The 19,231-nt window shown below is 42.2% G+C and overlaps 1 protein-coding gene across 6 annotated transcripts in view; it reads left to right on the top strand.

The window, feature by feature from the left end:
• LOC140385858 (intermembrane lipid transfer protein VPS13B-like) overlaps nucleotides 1-19,231 on the top strand; it is a 1,311,478-nt gene that overhangs the window by 122,596 nt on the left and 1,169,651 nt on the right. For all 6 annotated transcript variants that reach the window (XM_072468452.1, XM_072468451.1, XM_072468450.1 and 3 more), the window contains exon 6: nucleotides 12,303-12,484. In XM_072468452.1, coding sequence (XP_072324553.1) covers nucleotides 12,303-12,484 — 182 coding nt within the window. The remainder of the gene's footprint in view (nucleotides 1-12,302; nucleotides 12,485-19,231) is intronic.

Genomic DNA, 19,231 nt, shown 5'->3' with positions numbered 1-19,231 from the left:
GTTTATTACCTCCACACCCCTTTTCCTACCTATGTCATTGGTACCAATGTGCACCACGACTTCTGGCTGCTCCCCCTCCCCCTTAAGGATCCTGAAGACATGATCCGAGACATCCTTGGCACCCGGGAGGCAACATACCTTCCGGGAGTCTCGCTCGCGACCACAGAATCTCCTATCTATTCCCCTAACCATTGAATCTCATACAACTATTGCTTTTCTATTCTCCCCCCTTCCCTTCTGAGCCCCCGAGCCAGACTCAGTGCCAGAGACCTGGCCGCTAGGGCCTTCCCCCGGTAGGTCATCTCCCCCAACAGCATCCAAAACGGTATACTTGTTTTGAAGGGGAATGGCCACGAGGGATCCCTGCACTTTCTGCCTGTTTGTTTTTTTCCCCCCTGACTGTAACCCAGCTATTCTTGTTCTGTACCTTGGGTGTGGTTACCTCCCTGTAACTCTTCTCAATCACCCCCTCTGCCTCCCGGATGATCCGACGTTCATCCAGCTTCAGCTCCAGTTCCCTAACACGGTCTTTGAGGAGCTGAGTTGGGTGCACTTCCCGCACGTATAGTCAGCGGGGACACCGGTGGTATCCCTCACCACCCACATCCTACAGGAGGAGCATGCAACTGGCCTAGCCTCCATTCCCTCTTACCTGACAGAATATAGCTGCCCTGTGGACTAACTAGATCTCCACCCTCCGACTCTGCTCCCAGTCAGCTACACTTTCTGTAAACTCCTGGCTCTCTTCTCGTTCTTTGCGGAAATGTCGGAAACAAAATGAAAGGAGCACCTTACTCCCTCCTCACCTCACTCCTTCGGTCACCAAACTCTTACTATAGCACTCAAATGCACCAAATTCAGCATTCCCTCAGTCACCAAACTCTCACTATAGCACTCAAATGCACCAAATTCAGCACTCCCTCAGTCACCAAACTCTCACTATAGCACTCAAATGCACCAAATTCAGCACTCAGTGCAAACAAAGTCTGCACTGTAGGGGATCACTTTTATACTGTGAATCTAACCTCTGAAAACTGGCCTAATCCAATTAACTAATTAACAAGCTCCAGCTGCAAGTGCCTACAAGTAGAAGCTTGTTTCAGCAGAAAGAAAGATTGGTAGTATCTTTAGAGGCACTAATCACCTGGGCAACACATTCATCTTAGTCAGCGTTATCCTGCCCAACCACCGGCAAGGAAGACTAACAAAGCAGGTCCTACCACATAACAGAGAGGTAAACCCCCAAGGGGACCACTTGAATGGAAAATTATGGTGGTGGGGGGGGGTCTTTCAATGAGCCCACCGAATGGCATGGCCTCAGACTTCGTAAAATTAATTTTTTAGCTCGAGGAAAGGCTAAATATACCCACCACATCAATCATAATAGGAATAGAAATCTCCAGCTTAGACACAAATAGCAACACGTTATCCGCGTATAGCGTGATCTTGTGCTGTTTGCCTCCACTATATAAACGAAAAAACAGAAAGGCCCTGTCTAATTGCCTCAGCCAGGGGTTCTATGGCTATTGTGAACAATAACAAGCACCTCCTGCCTCGTCCCCTGCAGGAGACAAAACCTCTCAGATTTATTACCGGCCGTAAGTACTTCTACCGTAGGACATTTATAAAGCACCTGTATCCACTTGCATTCTCCCATCCCAACCCAAACCTCTGCAGCGTATAAAATAAATAATTCTGGTCAAAAGCTTTCTCTGCATGTATCTAAGGAGATCAAGAACCCATCCACTCCGCGTTTATGAAAGATCAGAATAACATTCAATAGTCTCCTAACATTGTTACAAAAATTCCGACACTTTATGAACCCGGTCCGATTACCTTTGATGATCAACGGGAGAACTCTCTCAAGGTGCAGTGCCAACTATTTAGACAACAACTTCAAATTGTTACGACACACTGGACATGTGCAATTCCAGCCCTACTTGACATGGGGTCACAACACAGGTGAAATTAGATTTTATATTAATACCCGTGGCTTTGGTTGAGCTAAATTGACCACAGTCACCAGATTTTCCAACTCTCTTGGCCCACTCCCCTCCATATGAAAAAATGTCTAATATATATTATGCCGATCCACCGTTGCCAGTTAGTCAATTGACCCAACTTACTCCAAAACTGGTTCCTAAAATTTACTTGGTGTTGATGAGTCTCGTTTTCTCCAAAATACAAAACCAAGGAACACACTGTCCTGGCGACCGTTGGTCCTCGGAGATCGCTGGGAGCTGAAATGAAATGAAAATCGCTTATTGTCACAAGTAGGCTTCAAATGAAGTTACTGTGAAAAGCCCCTAGTTGCCACATTCCGGCTCCTGTTCGGGGAGGCTGATACGGGAAGCTAAAGAGAAGAGAAGAAGCACATCCCTAGGCTGGTCTGATTTGTATAAATTGGTATAAAAACCTTTGAATTCTTTGTTGATGCCCTCTGTTTTGATCAGTCTGTTATCCTTGGAATCTAGCACAGAGAGAATAATTCTAGAATCAGTCTTCTTCCCAGTCAAAAAGGCCAAGTAACTACTCGGTTTGTCTCCATAGTCATATAACTTCTATTTCGCAAACTTTAAACTCCTCTCCGTCCGCTGAGTCAGCAAGGAGTCCAGTGCAGAGCGGTTTGCACAAATTTATTTCAACAACGAACGGTTAGGATTCCGACCAGATGCCCTCTCTGCTTCAGCCATTTTTGCTTCCAACCGGTGCTGCCCTTGTCCTTCACACAGTTCTCTATTTTGAAAGGCACATTTTGTTGATTAATATTGCTACGCCCAATTCCGCCTCAACTTTGTGTCCTTGTCATCTAAATGAGTTTCCTGCAACAAAGCTATGTCAATTTTCTCCTTTTTAAGGGATGACAACATTGTTTTTCTCTTTTAATAGGATGTTGTATGTCCCGTACATTCCAGGAGCAAATTTTTTATGTAGTTGCTGCCATTGCTCAATCAGTCAGAGAAAATATAGGAGATGATTTTTGCACCACGTTCAGTTGTGCACCAAAACATACCTCCCCCATCTCCAGTTGTGACAGCGGCAGCGCAGGTACAATACAACAAATTTTTCTTGGCCAATATTGTACCATTGCAGGATCAAGTTAACAATTGTTTAATCCCAAAACAAAAAAACCCCCAAAAAATCACAATGGCACTAATTCTAAGGGGACATTCCTCAACACATGTGAGAACCTGTAAGGCGATCCCTGCAACCATCCTTCATTACACTGAGGAGCAATACTACTCAGAAAAGAGGGGACAAGAAAAGCAGAATGGGCGCCAAATCCTCCTGCGTTTTGAGTGCACCCGTGAAGACATAAAGCTCTCACCAACCTCCAGTTGCGATAATCATGTTGATCATGATTAAAGTAAGGCGACCATAAAGCATGGATTACTATCATAAAGTGCAGATAAGAAGAAGAAATGACCGATATCTATCACGCAGCCTCGCTACCGTGTCACCTACACACCACACCTGTGATGACTGGAAGATTTTAGGAATATTAGATTCTAAGTATTTGACAATTTAAGGGTTAAAAGCCTGGGGTTATAGTGTGTTTGGCTGCAGTGGTCATGTTTAAAAAAAATTAAATAGTGTTTCACAGGGCCTGGGAGCTCTTAGGAGCCAGAAGATGAAATTGACCAGAGGAATATGCTTTTCAGTCTGGGCGAATGCACTGTGGTTTGACTGGGGAGAGTTAATTTGTTTTTCAGCTTTGGGTGGAGCTAAGAGATTTGAAGAAGAGTTGAAGTTTGATCTGGCAACCCTTATTTTGACCACAAGTGAAGTCAGTTTTCTCTCCCAGTAGAGTATGTTTTTAAAAAGAGTAATAGTTAAAGCAGAGCAGTCTTACCTGAAGACAAGGAATAGGCTGAAACAACCTAGTTGAAACAGCTATTTGAAGATATTCAGTCAGAGTCTGAAGAGGTTATAACAGGAGCCAATATCTGTTCTGTAAAGCAAGCATTGACACTATGCCATTCTGATTTTAAGATGGTTTGAGAGCTGTATATTTATTTTCTTGTTGTTTAACGGGGAATTCAGTAGTAGTGTTTAAAGGGTAATTGTAAGATGTTCTTTTTGGGTGTGAAGTTAAAAGTTTAACATTGTATTCATTTAAAACAAAAGATTCCAATTAAGGGGCAATTTAGCGTGGCTAATCCACCTATCTTACATATCTTTGGGTTGTGGGGTGAGATGCACGCAGAGAATGGGAGAATGTGCAAACTCCATACGGACAGTGACCTGGGGCTAGGATCGAACCCGGGTCCTCAGTGCCGTGAGGCAGCAGTGCTAACCACTGCACCACCGTGCTGCCCTAATATTATATTCATAAGAAAGTTTTGATTTATAAAAAAAAAAAAAAAAATACAAAATCCCTATTTCTTCATGTGATCACTCCTGGAGCAGGTTGTTCTTTCTGCACAGTCTTACAAAATAAAGTATTGGGTCCAGTATCCTAGTCACTTGGGGTCTGGTCTGGGATCGTAATACATCCCTTAGCGAGAAGGAACACACTGAAAGAATGGCATAATTCAGCCCAACAGCTTTGAATCGTTTTCTCACTTCATCGAAGCCTCTGCAGTTCTGCTGCATCACCGCTGTGAAAACCTGGAAGAAAGAGACCCTCTTAGAGCCAGGTCCCACCATGCCTCGCCGTTTCCACCACACACTGGCGATCTCCGAAGTTATGAAACCGGATAATTACAGGTTGGACATGTTGATTGTCCCTAGGCCTCAGAGACAGCATACGGTGTGCCCTTTCCAACTTAATACACCCAGCTTTTGTATCCAGCTTAAGAAAATGTGGCAGCCAGCATCAAAGTGTTTAGTAGGGAGCTTACCTTCCATTCGTTCTGGCAAATCGAAGACCCAGACATTTTTCTTCCGACCTCTGTTCTCCAGAATCTCCAGGATTTCAGACATTCCACAAAGCTGGTTTTCCAAGGATTGCAAGTGGGCTTCAGCTGAGGAACATGCATTTTCATTTAGCTCATTAGTATTCTCAGCTCAGCCTCGTGAGCATTAATATTCTGTGCCAACAAACCGGATTTATTGTCAATGACTTTAATGATGTTCGCAATCATCTGCAATGCCTTTCGGAGTGTCGGATCAAGAGCCCACTCAAAAATATAACCATTATATTTAGGAGTCAGCTCCACCCCAGTGCTCCCTTTTCTCAACGATTTCCTTTAGGATTCCTCAGCACTGTTTCGACACCACTTAGCCAGAAATCTTCCAGGGACATGCTATGGAGTATTGACTCCCTTTTTGGTAGTATGTGCCGCGTAAGCAGGATAAATTAGAGGATTAAAGAATGATTGGCGCCAGAGCCCACGGAAATGCTGCTCTTCCTGGGCCTGTATCATGATCCCCGACATGTTTCTGAAAGATGTCGCAGAGGGGCAGCAAGCCGATGAGAAGTAGGAAGGGGTGAAGGATAGACCATTGAGGGACTCGAGAGATAACAGAACAGGAGTATGAAGAGAAGCCATTGCAAGTAATCGCTACCTAGGATGGACATATAAAAATGAAACTGAGTCAGGGCAGTCCAACTGAGAGCTGTTGGAGGAGGATGGTGTGATCAACTGCATTAGAGGCCACAAACGGGGCAAAAGGATGAGGAGGGATACACTGATCACATTCACATAGGTTATAATTTGTGACTTTATGGGCCATTTCAGAATAGGTGGGGTGGAAACCTAATTAGAGGAATTCAAGCATGGAGTTGCAGGAAAGTTGGGCATGGATGTCGGAGATGAGAACACATACAAGTACCTTGGAGAAGAAAGGGAGATTAGAGATTGGGCGATAGTTCACAAGGACAGAAGAATCAAGGAGGTTTTTTTTGAGGAGGGATTGATAACAGATATGAAGGGGAAAGGAAGGCAGGACCAGATGAGAGGGAACTTTTAACAATATCAGTTGGATGGTCAGCTGGGAAAAGAGTCGCAGGAGCAACAGAGATAAATCAGTTTAATTGACCATTTATTGCATTGCTTTTCGAGATCTTGCTGCATGTACTATGGCTGCCACTCCATTACAATTGTGATTGTAATTTAAAAGTAAGTAATAAGTTGTGAAGTGCTTTGCAATCCTGAAAAATGGCATAAAAATTCAAATTATTTTCCTTCGTTAAAAACCATGGCCCACCATATTGTCAGAATAGCTTAAATTTAAATTGAAGTATTTGATTTGCACCATTGGCACCATGTTGATATCAAGGTGGTATGACAGGCACTGCATTGTCAAAGTGATCTGCCAGCCAACACGGAAACCTAAACTGACGCCAGTTTGGCTGCTGTTACTGGAGATTTTCTATTGCTATGAAGCAAAATATACAGTATATGCTGGCATGAGCGAAGAGGTGTTCTTCATTGAGAATCATGTCCCAACGGGATGTAGGCTAGTGGAACTGCATCGGTGAATAAGTTTACTTTTGAAAGGAGAGGCTGATCTTTTACGATAAGTACTGCGACTTGTGATTTTTTTACTCCTGTGCTTACAGAGGCACAAACAGTAGTCCATGCTGCTTTAATTTGTGTGTAGAGCAATTGGATGAGGTTTAAATTTCATCACCATGAACAGTTTCATCCATATTTGGAGCCTGGTCATTGTGTTGAAAACCACCAAGCAAATTCTACAGCTAACTTAGTCATAATAGGACACATGATCAGCACAGGCTTGGAGGGTCGAAGTGCCCGTTCTTGTGCTGCATTGTTCTTTAATCATGATCTGAGGAAATGCATAAAGGTAGTTAGAACATAGAACATAGAACGATACAGCGCAGTACAGGCCCTTCGGCCCACGATGTTGCACCGACATGGGAAGTCAAAAAACAAAAGCCATCTAACCTACACTATGCCATTATCATCCATATGCTTATCCAATAAACTTTAAAATGCCCTCAATGTTGGCGAGTTCACTACTGTTGCAGGTAGGGCATTCCACGGCCTCACCACTCTTTGCGTAAAGAACCAACCTCTGACCTCTGTCCTATATCTATTACCCCTCAGTTTAAGGCTATGTCCCCTCGTGCTAGCCATTTCCATCCGCGGGAGAAGGCTCTCACTGTCCACCCTATCTAACCCCCTGATCATTTTGTATGCCTCTATTAAGTCTCCTCTTAACCTTCTTCACTCTAACGAAAACAACCTCAAGTCCATCAGCCTTTCCTCATAAGATTTTCCCTCCATACCAGGCAACATCCTGGTAAATCTCCTCTGCACCCGCTCCAAAGCTTCCACATCCTTCCTATAATGCGGTGACCAGAACTGTACGCAATACTCCAAATGCGGCCGTACCAGAGTTCTGTACAGCTGCAACATGACCTCATGACTCCGGAACTCAATCCCTCTACCAATAAGGGCCAACACTCCATAGGCCTTCTTCACATCCCTATCAACCTGGGTGGCAACTTTCAGGGATCTATGTACATGGACACTTAGATCACTCAGCTCATCCACACTTCCAAGAACTTTACCATTAGCCAAATATTCCGCATTCCTGTTATTCCTTCCAAAGTGAATCACCTCACACTTCTCTACATTAAACTCCATTTGCCACCTCTCAGCCCAGCTCTGCAGCTTATCTATGTCCCTCTGTAACCTGCTACATCCTTCCGCACTGTCGACAACACCACCGACTTTAGTGTCGTCTGCAAATTTACTCACCCACCCTTCTGCGCCCTCCTCTAGGTCATTGATAAAAATGACAAACAGCAACGGCCCCTGAACAGATCCTTGTGGTACGCCACTTGTAACTGAACTCCATTCTGAACATTTCCCATCAACCACCACCCTCTGTCATCTTTCAGCTAGCCAATTTCTGATCCACATCTCTAAATCACCCTCAATCCCCAGTCTCCGTCTTTTCTGCAATAGCCTACCGTGGGGAACCTTATCAAACGCTTTACTGAAATCCATATACACCACATCAACTGCTCTACCCTCGTCTACCTGTTCAGTCACCTTCTCAAAGAACTCAATAAGGTTTGTGAGGCATGACCTACTCTTCACAAAGCCATGCTGACTATCCCTAATCATATTATTCCTATCTAGATGATTATAAATCTTGTCTCTTATAATCCCCTCCAAGACTTTACCCACAACAGACGTGAGGCTCACCGGTCTATAGTTGCCGGGGTTGTCTCTACTCCCCTTCTTGAACAAAGGGACCACATTTGCTATCCTCCAGTCCTCTGGCACTATTCCTGTAGCCAATGATGACATAAAAATCAAAGCCAAAGGCCCAGCAATCTCTTCCCTGGCTTCCCAGAGAATCCTAGGATAAATCCCATCAAGCCCCGGGGACTTATCTCTTTTCAGCCTGTCCAGAATTGCCAACACCTCTTCCCTACGTACCTCAATGCCATCTATTCTAATAGCCTGGGTCTCAGCATTCTCCTCCACAACATTCTCTTTCTCCTGAGTGAATACTGACGAAAAATATTCATTTAGTATCTCGCCTATCTCTTCAGACTCCTCACACAACTTCCCATCCCTGTCCTTGACTGGCCCTACTCTTACCCTAGTTGTTGCATTTCTTTCTTTAAAGTTGTGTTGCAGATGTTTACTTGAGGCAGCCTAGTTCGCCACGTTGATTTTGCAGTTTTACAGAGTGCTTGCAGGAAGTGAATGCAGCTCATATTCTAGAACAGTTGTGCAATCATTTCTGATTCCAGTAGTGGCTGTGGTGGCTGATGAATACCTGAATGCCTGAAACAATTGTCCACACTGTCTGACATGTTAAAACGTTTTCAGACTGGTCTGTTTTTGTTCCTGGGGTAGTTTCTGTATTTGAAATCAGGAGCGTAAATTATTTGGAAGACCTGCTTTGTGGTGTTAATGCAGAGAGAGAATAAAACTAAAGTCTGCAACACTGTTCGACATCCCTGTTAAATCCCTGAAACATTTGCTCTTATTTCAGATAAAGCTGGCATTATATAAACACATTTGTATCTGTGAAGAAGGATCTTTTTGCTGAAGCAAATCTCCACATGCTTTGTGTTGTGCTTTGAAATTTTTGAAAAATGGGACACAAAATGATTGCTGGTTAAAGTATTTTGATCACCATTTTTTTGTGTAGCTGAAATTTTGAATGGCCAATATAAGGGGCAGGGTTTTCTGTGCAACCTACCATGTGTTTCGTGGCAGTGGAGGCAGCCTACCTTTGGTCGGCGACGGGATCTTGTTCCGCCGTAGTGAGCAGCGTTTCCTGTTCAATACACCCCTTGCCCGCTGTGAAGTCTGCGGTGTGGGTGCGCCGTTGGCGGGACTGGAAGATCCTGCTGGCGTGAACGGCCAGAAGGTTTGGCCATGATATTTAAAATTAAGTCAGCAGATTATACATTTTTTGTGCCAGCACAACTAGGTTTACTCGTTATATTGCCTTTTGTGTCATCGAATAATTTCATTGAAGTTTTTACTTAAAGGCTTTGGCTTCTTGCGAGAGTCAATGTTGGGACTTGACAGTTATGACTATGTTTCTGAGAATGACGATTGTGTCACTGAGGCATTTGCAATCTCCAATATCTGAGATGCAGTGTGACTGACTAGCCAACTGAAGTTTTGGAATTTGTTTGCCTAAATTTTAAAAAAAATATTTTTTCATGAGACCTAGGTATCACTGGCAATGTCAACATTTATTGTCCAGCCCTAATGCCTTTGAGAAGGTGTTGGTGAGCTGCCTTCTTGAACGACTGCAGTCGGAACTTGCGCTACTAATTACCAGTCTTAACTTTTTGTGACAAATTGATACAGCAACGTCATGAAAATCACGGAGGTTACCAGATGGTATTTTCACCAAGTTAACGGTGGAGCGACAGAAATTGTTTGGCAATTTATGACGATGCGGAATTATTCCTTTCTGTAATTTGCTGGCTGATTTTCACAATTACTATTCGAGCATCATTCACACATGGTAATTTATTCAGTAGCTTCTGTGCCAATACTTTAGCAGTTTTGCTCAGCTGTTTCAAGGTGGATTGTGTCATACAGCATTAATACCATGCCCTTATTCTAATTTGTGGTTACTTTTGTGAAGCCTCTATAATCATTATTTGTCTTATGTTGATGGAGAATATACTCTAATGACGGATACCAGTGCAACAGTGAGAGGTAGTAAGAGAGAGGGAGACACTGTTAACATAGTGACTGTTCCTTCCCTTTTAAATTTTAAACGAAACATAGTTGACTTTCGAAAGCAAGATTCCCCAACTTAACACATGGTTATTGCATACATCTTAATAGTTTTTTAAAAACATTCATTCTCAGGATATGGGTACCATGGTTGGCATTTATTGTCCTGAGAAAAGGGTGGTGAACCATCTTTTTGAACAGCAGCAGTCCAAGCACTGGATAACTTTTCATGGAATTTGTGATGTGACTGGTAAGGCCAGCATTTGTTGCTCCTCGCTGATTGCTCTTGAGGGGTTAAGCATCAACCACACTGTGGGTCTGGAGTCATAAATAGATTCCATAGAATTCCTACAGTGCAGGAGGCTAATTGGCTCCTCTTGTTTCAGTACTTTGCAGGGACATTGTTAGGACCAGAAGCTTTGTTGTTTTTCATCCAGTTGACAGCAGTTATCCCTTCGTTGAGCAGTGGATCATTGTCACGCACACTTATGAGTTTGTGTTGCTGGAGGATCTCCATCAGGTGCATGCCCACTGTGGAGATCTGATTGGCTGGCTCTACAAAATGCTTTTTCCATCAGGTGGTGTTATTGTCCGTGACTTTGAGGAAAGTTTTGTCATCTTTGGGTCTTACTGGCGTCACTCAGCAGATAAGTTGAGGGACCATGAATTCCTTTGGTTGCCTTTAAAAAGGTGCAGGTGTTATACATGTCAGCTGGGAGTTGAACTTTATCAATCTTCTCTATTCACCAATTGTTCTTCAAATTGTGGATTCACTTTTGACCTTCAGCTTTGGCTGTGTGGTGGATGAGCTTTTCTGTGGAGTTTACATCCTGTTGCCAGGTTTGAAATGCTGCCCATTTACAATTGATGTATTTGCCTATCTCTGTAACCATCTGATCAAATCAGTCTTACAGCCTTTTACTGGTGCGACTGAGGATTTATTGGCTTGTAGGATTGATGAGGGATTTCAATGATGACCAGTCATCTTGGACATCGCTTGATGGTGTAACCATCTGTTCCTGTAGTTTCCCATAGATTAGTAATTGAAATTCATAATTTGTAACCATAGCACATCATTTTGATCCTGGTTCCTGACTATCACATAGTCTATTAAGTGCCAGTGCTTTCATCTTGGACGCTGCCAGAACGTCTTGACATTTTTGGTGAAATTGTGTCCGTGATCTCAATTGTGTTCAACGCCCCAAGGTAAGGAGACGTACACTGTTAGGATTTGATTTTCTAACTCCATGCTTTCCATTGGTGTTTGGCTAAAGGGTGTGGTTGTCCCCCACCCTAGCTAATGGTAGTGGTGAGAATATTGGGGTTGATTCTTACCTGGGGATCATGTGTTAGCCCTAAGCTTAGATAATGCTGAAGGCTAGTCCAAGCCTATGGTTGCCCTTGTAGATTATTGGTATCTGTCGGCACTGGTGGAAGAAAGGTGGGGGAAAGTTTGCACAAGCCTATGAACCTTTGATGGAAGTGAGATTCTTCTAATTCGGTTGAAAGATCATTGATCTGTAACTTCAACTCTGTTTCTTTTTTCACAGATGTTGCCAGACCTAGGTTTCAGCATCTTCTGTTGTTGTTTTAGATTGTTAGCATCTGCAATATTTTGGCAGGCTGGCAGTACTAGATTTTTTAAACTTCAAGAGGATTTGTGCATGATGTTTCTATGGTTTTCTGTTTTGAAATTAGTTCTTGGGACTATGTTGCTGTATTTTTCCTTTCCTGCTTTCTTCCTCACTTTCTTATTCCTCTTACTTTGTTTCTCTGTTTCTTCCTGACTCTCTCTTTGATGACTTCCTCTGCCTCCCCTTCTAATTTCTCCCCACTATTGTTATTGGCAGATGTTGAAATCACAGAGAAGAACCCTAATTAACATATTGCAATGCCAGACAATGGAGTAGATTAAGTTATTTGTTGTGGCAAAATATGTGTTATTTTGATTTTTAAAAGTAGTGTTTAACATCATACTTTGCTTGTGAAAAATATCTGGGGAGAAAAATAATAAATTGCGGCAAAATCTTAACAAGTTCCTTTAGAGATTTTCCATTACCAACGTTGACAGGATAGTTTCAAAGTTAAATATTTCTTTTTTGGATAATTGCACCATGATATTGTCTTTCATATTTTCACAATTTTAATCTATTCCATGCTCAGCTCCAGAACTGGTCTTGAGGAAGGTGATCAACTTTTCTGACTGCACTGTTTGTCTGGACAAGCGAAATGCAAGTGGAAAGATCGAGTTTTACCAGGATCCGTTGCTCTACAAATGCTCCTTCTGCACCCGTTTGCACTTTACTTATGACAACCTCAATTCTAAAATTCCATCAGTCATCAAGGTACGTATCCTAAGCATTTTGTATCCTTAAGGAAACGACTTCTGTAGTAGGGCAGACTGATTTACTATTCGGAAGTGATTGCAGAATAGTTTAAGCAGATATTAATGAGTGAGCTGTAAAGTTTTGAAGTACCAATTTTATCTGGGAGTTCTTAAAATTTTGATATCTTAAATACATTTTCACAAATATGGACCGCCATCAGGACTCTCTGTTTCACCGGTTGGTCAATGGGGTTTTCCATTGTGGGGCAGCCCCACACCATCGGGAAACCCTGGGCTGCCCGCAAAACGGAAAATCCCAACGGCGGAGAATTCAGCCCATGATCTTACAACATGCTGCTTACATAATACCGTTTTAAACAATGTTTCCAGAACTGGTTATAATATTATGTAAATAAATATACAGACTTGTTACATTTACAAATATTTTTTAAAATCAGACACTGTGTTTCTGGCAAAATGAGATTTGTTGGGGACTGGGGATTTTTCTCCTGCTTGTTTGCTCATTAATTAAAGCCAACAATTTTGTAAATTCCCTGATCAAATTATTGACAAATGCTTTGATTAAGACAGTTGTATGTTGTGACTTCAGTGTGTGGAAATCAACCTTGTATTAAGCATTGGAGGTGATCTTCTATAAATGTCTAAATAAATGTACTTTTGAGTGCAGTCCTGGACAGAATTCATTACCTTCTGAAATGTATTTATTTCTTGGAAATTGAAGTTTGCTTTATTTTCCTGTGATCCAGGCTGATTAGCAACAGCCAACCTGCACTCAAGTTTTCATTTGCGTTCAAAGTTGTTGGCGTAAGTTGCACAGGACAAGCAGTTTACAGTGGAGCTATTTTCCCTGCTTTGATTTTCTTTCTTAAATTTGAGGAAGCAACTCCAGGACACTGTTTGATGCCTCCTCAACCAAACAAGCAGACATTAGGGAGTCAGTGATGGATTTCTTTGTTCAACGTCTTTTCACTTGGTGCTGCATGTTGGTGCACCACAGTGACCAGCAGCAAGCATGTACGACAATTCCCATCAACAAAAAATGTTTTCTTTTGCTGGTTGAATGCTAAATGAGAACCTCCTCCCTTCTTTGTACAGTGTGGTGGGATGTTTGGCATCCTCCTAAATGTCTCATCTGAAAGACAGCATTTCCAGCAATGCCGTACTTCCTCAGTATAACATGACAGCCGTAGATTATGTTCTCAAAACCTGGAATGGAGTTAAATCCACAACCCACTGATGCAAGCAAGGTATAGCTGACTGTGGCTGAAACATTACATAAAATTATAATGATCTAGTTCGTTGAAAATTTACTTTAGCCAGTAGATGCACATTTTCACGTAATTCTCTTGTTCAGATAGTAAGGATCTGGGAAAAAAAATGACTGGGGAATAGGCAAGTCTTTTGTAAGTATGGTAAACTAGTCGGTTCTTTGGAGTCCAATTTTTCTCATGGAAAACATACTGGAGTCAAATTTACAGAAGTGATGAAATGGATGCTGCAGATCCACTTGATTTCTGAGCATGCATGCAATCATTTGATTTGAACCAGACAAAGGTTTTCGAATGGAAATTCATGCTATTTTCTAAACAATATGTACAGCTCTCTTCAAATTCTTGGGTCATCCAAAATTTGTGCCATTATTTCTTTGCTTGGCTACATGGCTGCTGAAATTAATCCAAACAAGTTTTATATTTGACATAGAAGAGTTCAGATCCTGTTGAGCAGCTGTCCCGTCGATGACCCAAAGTAATTTTCAAGCACCCAGTCAAGGCAAAAATCGTATGTAAATCTTTGAGATAAATCAGGGCATTTCAAAATTGCCTTCTTGGCAGTGTTTATGAAAGACATTCATCTAATCACTCTGACTAGTTGTACGACTTATTAATAAATTGTGAATATCAGAATGCTTCCGAGGGATCAACCTGATTAGATTATTGTATAAATTCAGATTTTATGGGGGGAAGAATGAATTTTACTTGCCATGGAATGACTAACTGTGATCATCATAGTTCCCCATCGTAAACCCAAAGTTCTGTGATCCCAGGTTCTCTGGGGGTAGAGTTGAGAGGGGGAGGGGATTGTGGGAAGGTGGGAGAGGGGTGGGGTTGGTTTTAGTGACTATGAAAAAGTAACATTTTTTCGGTTCCTCAGTGGATACAGGACTCTCTAGATTTCTGAATTCTGTTTTTCTGCCTGATGTGAAATCTCAAGAGGCAAAATCTTGGTCTCACGCTCAAAGATTAAATACATCGTGCACAGATGTTCTAGCGATCATAAAAACATTTCACTTGAGTTATGTTTGTGTAATCCTGATTCAACTGTTTCATAAAGAGAAAACTTTATTTTTAAAGTTTCCAAATTTTTCAGTTAAACTTTTTGTAAATGATGCCAATGGCCAGAGCTTGTAGAAGTGATCCAATTTGGATTACTCGCTGTTAACCTGATGAAATGATCAATTCATGTCATCTTGGCCAGTAGTGATGATTGCGAGTTAAATATAATTCAATTTCTGCAAAATGTTGTTGTTCTTTAAATTTATCATAACATTGAACTACAACCCTGAGGAACTAACCCCAACAAACACAATTTCTCACTGATGCATGCATTGGAGAAAGTTCAGGTTGATTCCTGGCATTGAAGGGTTCCCTTCCGAGCAAAGATCGAGCCGATTGGGCCTATTGGAGTTTAGAAGAATGAAACATAAGATTCTTAGTGGGCTTAGAAACTGAGCAAATCCCTTTGTGGGGAGAATCTAGTAGGGGACCCAGTTTAAAAATAATGGGCCTCATTTAGGACTGAGATGAAGAGGTATTTCCTCTTTCAAAAGGTTGTTAATAACTGGTGGACCCTGCTGCTTAATAGTTTGTGATACATTCACATCAGTTAGTAACTAGATTCGAACACCCAAATTAATTTCACTTAGTTTTCTGAAATCCAGCACAGAAATTGTTTATTGATGCATGTTTTTCTGGACCTGTGATCCTAGGCTTACAGATCAGTTTGAACAATTTGATGTCTTTGGTGTAAAAAAAAAATCGCAGTAGTTTTAATGGTCACTGCAATTGACTTTAAGGCTGTAGTTCATTATGGAATGCTGCAGACTGTTATAAACTGCTCAAGCTTCTTTCTCGCAGTTGGACATCATCAGAACTGCTTGATTGAATTACAGCTTTGTAACATGTTGCCAGCTTTGAATTAACCTGCATGTAACTTTAATTCTCATGGCATGTCAGCACATTAGTGCAATAAATCATTTTTTTTGTCTCCGTGTTGATACTGAAGAAATGTACTTTTTTTTACACATTTGAAATGCCTTGGGTCCTTTGCATATTTTTCATTGGTTCACTGTCTCAGACCGCATACAGGCCAACCTTTCTTTTGACCCAGCATATGTGCCTTACTTGATCGATTCTAGGTAGCTTGCAGCAAGGCCAAAGGTCAAACAGAATATCTAACTGAGTTTCAGTTTTATGATGTACGTTTGTTGATCTCGTCATGTCATCTGAAATCAAGGAAGATCACAGCCGAACTATACTTTATTGGGTTGAACTTTGGATATAATTATCACACACACATATATATATATATGTATATATATATATGTGTATATATATATACAACCAGTTTAGCTCACTTGTCTATACAGCTGGTTCGTGATGCAGAGCATGGCAGCACAGTGGGTAGCACTGTTGCTTCACAGCTCCAGGGTTCCAGGTTCGATTCCCGGCTTGGGTCACTGTCTGTCCAGAGTTTGCATGTTCTCCCTGTGTCAGCATGGATTTCTTCCGGGTGCTCCGGTTTCCTCCCACAAGTCCCGAAAGACGTGCTTGTTAGGTGAGACATTCTGAATTCTCCCTCAGTATACCCAAACAGGCCGGAGTGTGGTGACTAGCGGCTTTTCACAGTAACTTCATTGCAGTGTTAATGTAAGCCTACTTGTGACAATAAAGATTATTATTAAGATCATTATCATCATATGACCAGGTTGCAGGATGGTCCAGAGACCCGGAGCATTGCCTATCGAAACTCAAATGCCAGGTTTCACACCTGCACATAAAGAAAGGAGTAGCTGGTTTTGCTGTGCGGAGACTTACTGATTCAGCGACCCTGGACAGAGCGAGTGCAAGCGAGAGAACGAGAGAAAGTGGCCTGGAGACAGAGACCGGAAAGAAGCAGCTAGTCTGAATAGCAGAGAAAAAGGCTGTTCTCTGTAAGCCGGCAGGCAGGATATTGGTGGGAAAACGTTTGCTGGTCAAAGAAGAGTTTTCGAGATATAAGGATGCTGGAAGATTCAATTCGGCATGTCCAAGAACGAGCTTTGCTGCTGGAAGTCGGTTTAGGAATTCTTGGAAGACTGAGGGAAATGGTTTTTGACTGGCACTGGACTTCATGATTCAGTCAAATTGGAAGAAGTGAACCTGTTGGAAGCTGGGGAACTTTGCACTGGCTCGTGTAAAGACTAGAATTCTACGGAGAGTGCGATGTGATGTATAAGCATGTCATAGGGTCTTTGGTCATGTTAGGATCTTTTCTGTAGTTTAGTGTATTAGTTGCCTGTTGGGTATTGTTTAGTCAGGTACTTTTTGTGTGTTTGGTACATGAAAATTCTTAAAGCATGAAATCTTGTCATGTTATCCTTTGAGTTGGTCACTGGGAGTTCAGATCTCTTTAAAAGTTATCTGTTTCTATAAGGTTTGTAACAAAGGAAATGTAAATATGTGTTTGGTTAAAAAGGTCAAAGAACTGTTAATCAAACATATAACTTGACAGATGCTTATTATTTCCAACGAATGGCATGGTCTTAGGTTTCTGACCATTCATATTTTATATATTTTGGACTGTTGTATCAAAGCAAAACAAATGAATTCATCTGTTCTTTCACCCGATATCTGCTCTGCAAAAAGGCAATGAACCAATATTATGGTACAATGAAGTGGAGATATAGCCCATATCTTGAGTCTCATGATGAGTAATATATTTGCAAGAGCTTGAAATGCTGATCCCCTTTCAAACCAGCCGTCATCTCCCCCTTCAAAGGAAAAAACACACTCCTGGACCCTTCCCCATACAAGCTTCCAATTCAACTCCAACCCTCTGTCCTCTCCACAAGTCTTTGAATGTGTTGTTGCAGACCTAATCATGCCTATCTTTCCTGGATCTTCATGTTTTAATCCGTCTAATCAGGTTTCTGCACATGTCTCAGGACCAAAATGGCCCTTGTCAAAATCGCAAGTGACACCCTTATGTGACATTGAGAATGGTAAACTGTTCGTATCCATCTATCTTGATTGTTGGCATCCTTTCACACTGACGAGACCACTCTTCTCCAGTGTTCCTCCATTGTGTTACAGCTTGGTGGAACTGCAGTTGCCTTAGTTCCATTCTTATCTATCTTGTTGTACCTGCAATAGTTTTCCTTTGTGCTCTGCATCACTACCTTTGGGGGCCTCCAAGGATCTATCTTTCGCCTCCATCTACATGTTGCCCCGTGTCAACGTTATATAAAAATAATGCCAGGTTCCACGGCTGACAACACATTCACTCCCATCTCTTTTGATGCTTCGACTATCTCTAAATGATCAAACTGCTTATCCAAAATCTAGTACTGGATGAGTAGAAATTTCCTTCAACTAACTATCCGGAAGACTAAAGTTATTAGTGTCTTTGATAATGGTTGGAAAATCTATTTCCTAGCCACTGAATTCATCCCACTGCCTGGCAATAATTTGTGGCTGAAATAGACGGTTCACAATTTTGGTGTCTGGGATGAGATTCTGACCAAATATCCATGCCAACTCTGAGAACCGGTATTTCTTTTATAACATTACCCATTCTGACCCAGCAACAGCTCATCAAGGGGCATTGAGTGTAAAAGTAGGGAAGTCTTGCTAAATCTACACAGGACATTGACGAGACTGCACCTCATTTCCAGTTTTGGGGGTCTTAATTAATTCATAGATTATCATAGAATTTACAGTGCAGAAGGAGGCCATTCGGCCCATCGAGTCTGCACTGGCTCTTGGAAAGAGCACCCTACCCAAACTCAACACCTCCACCCAACACCAAGGGCAATTTTGGACACTAAGGGCAATTTATCATGGCCAATCCACCTAACCTGCACATCTTTGGACTGTGGGAGGAAACCGGAGCACCCGGAGGAAACCCACGCACACACGGGGAGGATGTGCAGACTCCGCACAGACAGTGACCCAAGCCGGAATCGAACCTGGGACCCTGGAGCTGTGAAGCAATTGTGCTATCCACAATGCTACCGTGCTGCCCATTAAGGAAGAATATACTTCCAATGGAGGCAGTTCTGATAATGTTGTCTAGGCTGATTGCTGGGATTAAGGAATTGTTGTTTGCGACAGGTTGTGCAAGTTATACCCACTCATTGGAGTTTAGAAAAAGAGAGATGATCTTATTGAAACATACGATTATGAAGGGGGACCAGACCAGGTGGATGCTGAGAGAAAAACAGAAAATACTGGACAATCTCAGCAGGTCTGACAGCATCTGTGGAGAGAGAAGGGAGCTAATGTTTTGAGTCTGGATGACTCTTTGTTAAAGCTGAGATGCTGAGAGGATATTTCCCCTCATGGGAAAATCTAGAAGTACGTGCGGGGGCTGGGGGGGGGGGGGGGGGCTGTGAAGAGGGCAGGAGGTTTTTTTCCCCATTTAAAGGGTTTTGGGGCCAATTGTGGTGTTCCGACAAGAAACTTAAGGGTGCGGCACCAGACCAGGT

This window comes from Scyliorhinus torazame, chromosome 11 (genome assembly GCF_047496885.1).
Source record: "Scyliorhinus torazame isolate Kashiwa2021f chromosome 11, sScyTor2.1, whole genome shotgun sequence".
NCBI lineage: Eukaryota > Metazoa > Chordata > Chondrichthyes > Carcharhiniformes > Scyliorhinidae > Scyliorhinus > Scyliorhinus torazame.
Note: the sequence above shows the minus strand (reverse complement) of the source record. Positions and strands in the feature narration are given on the sequence as shown.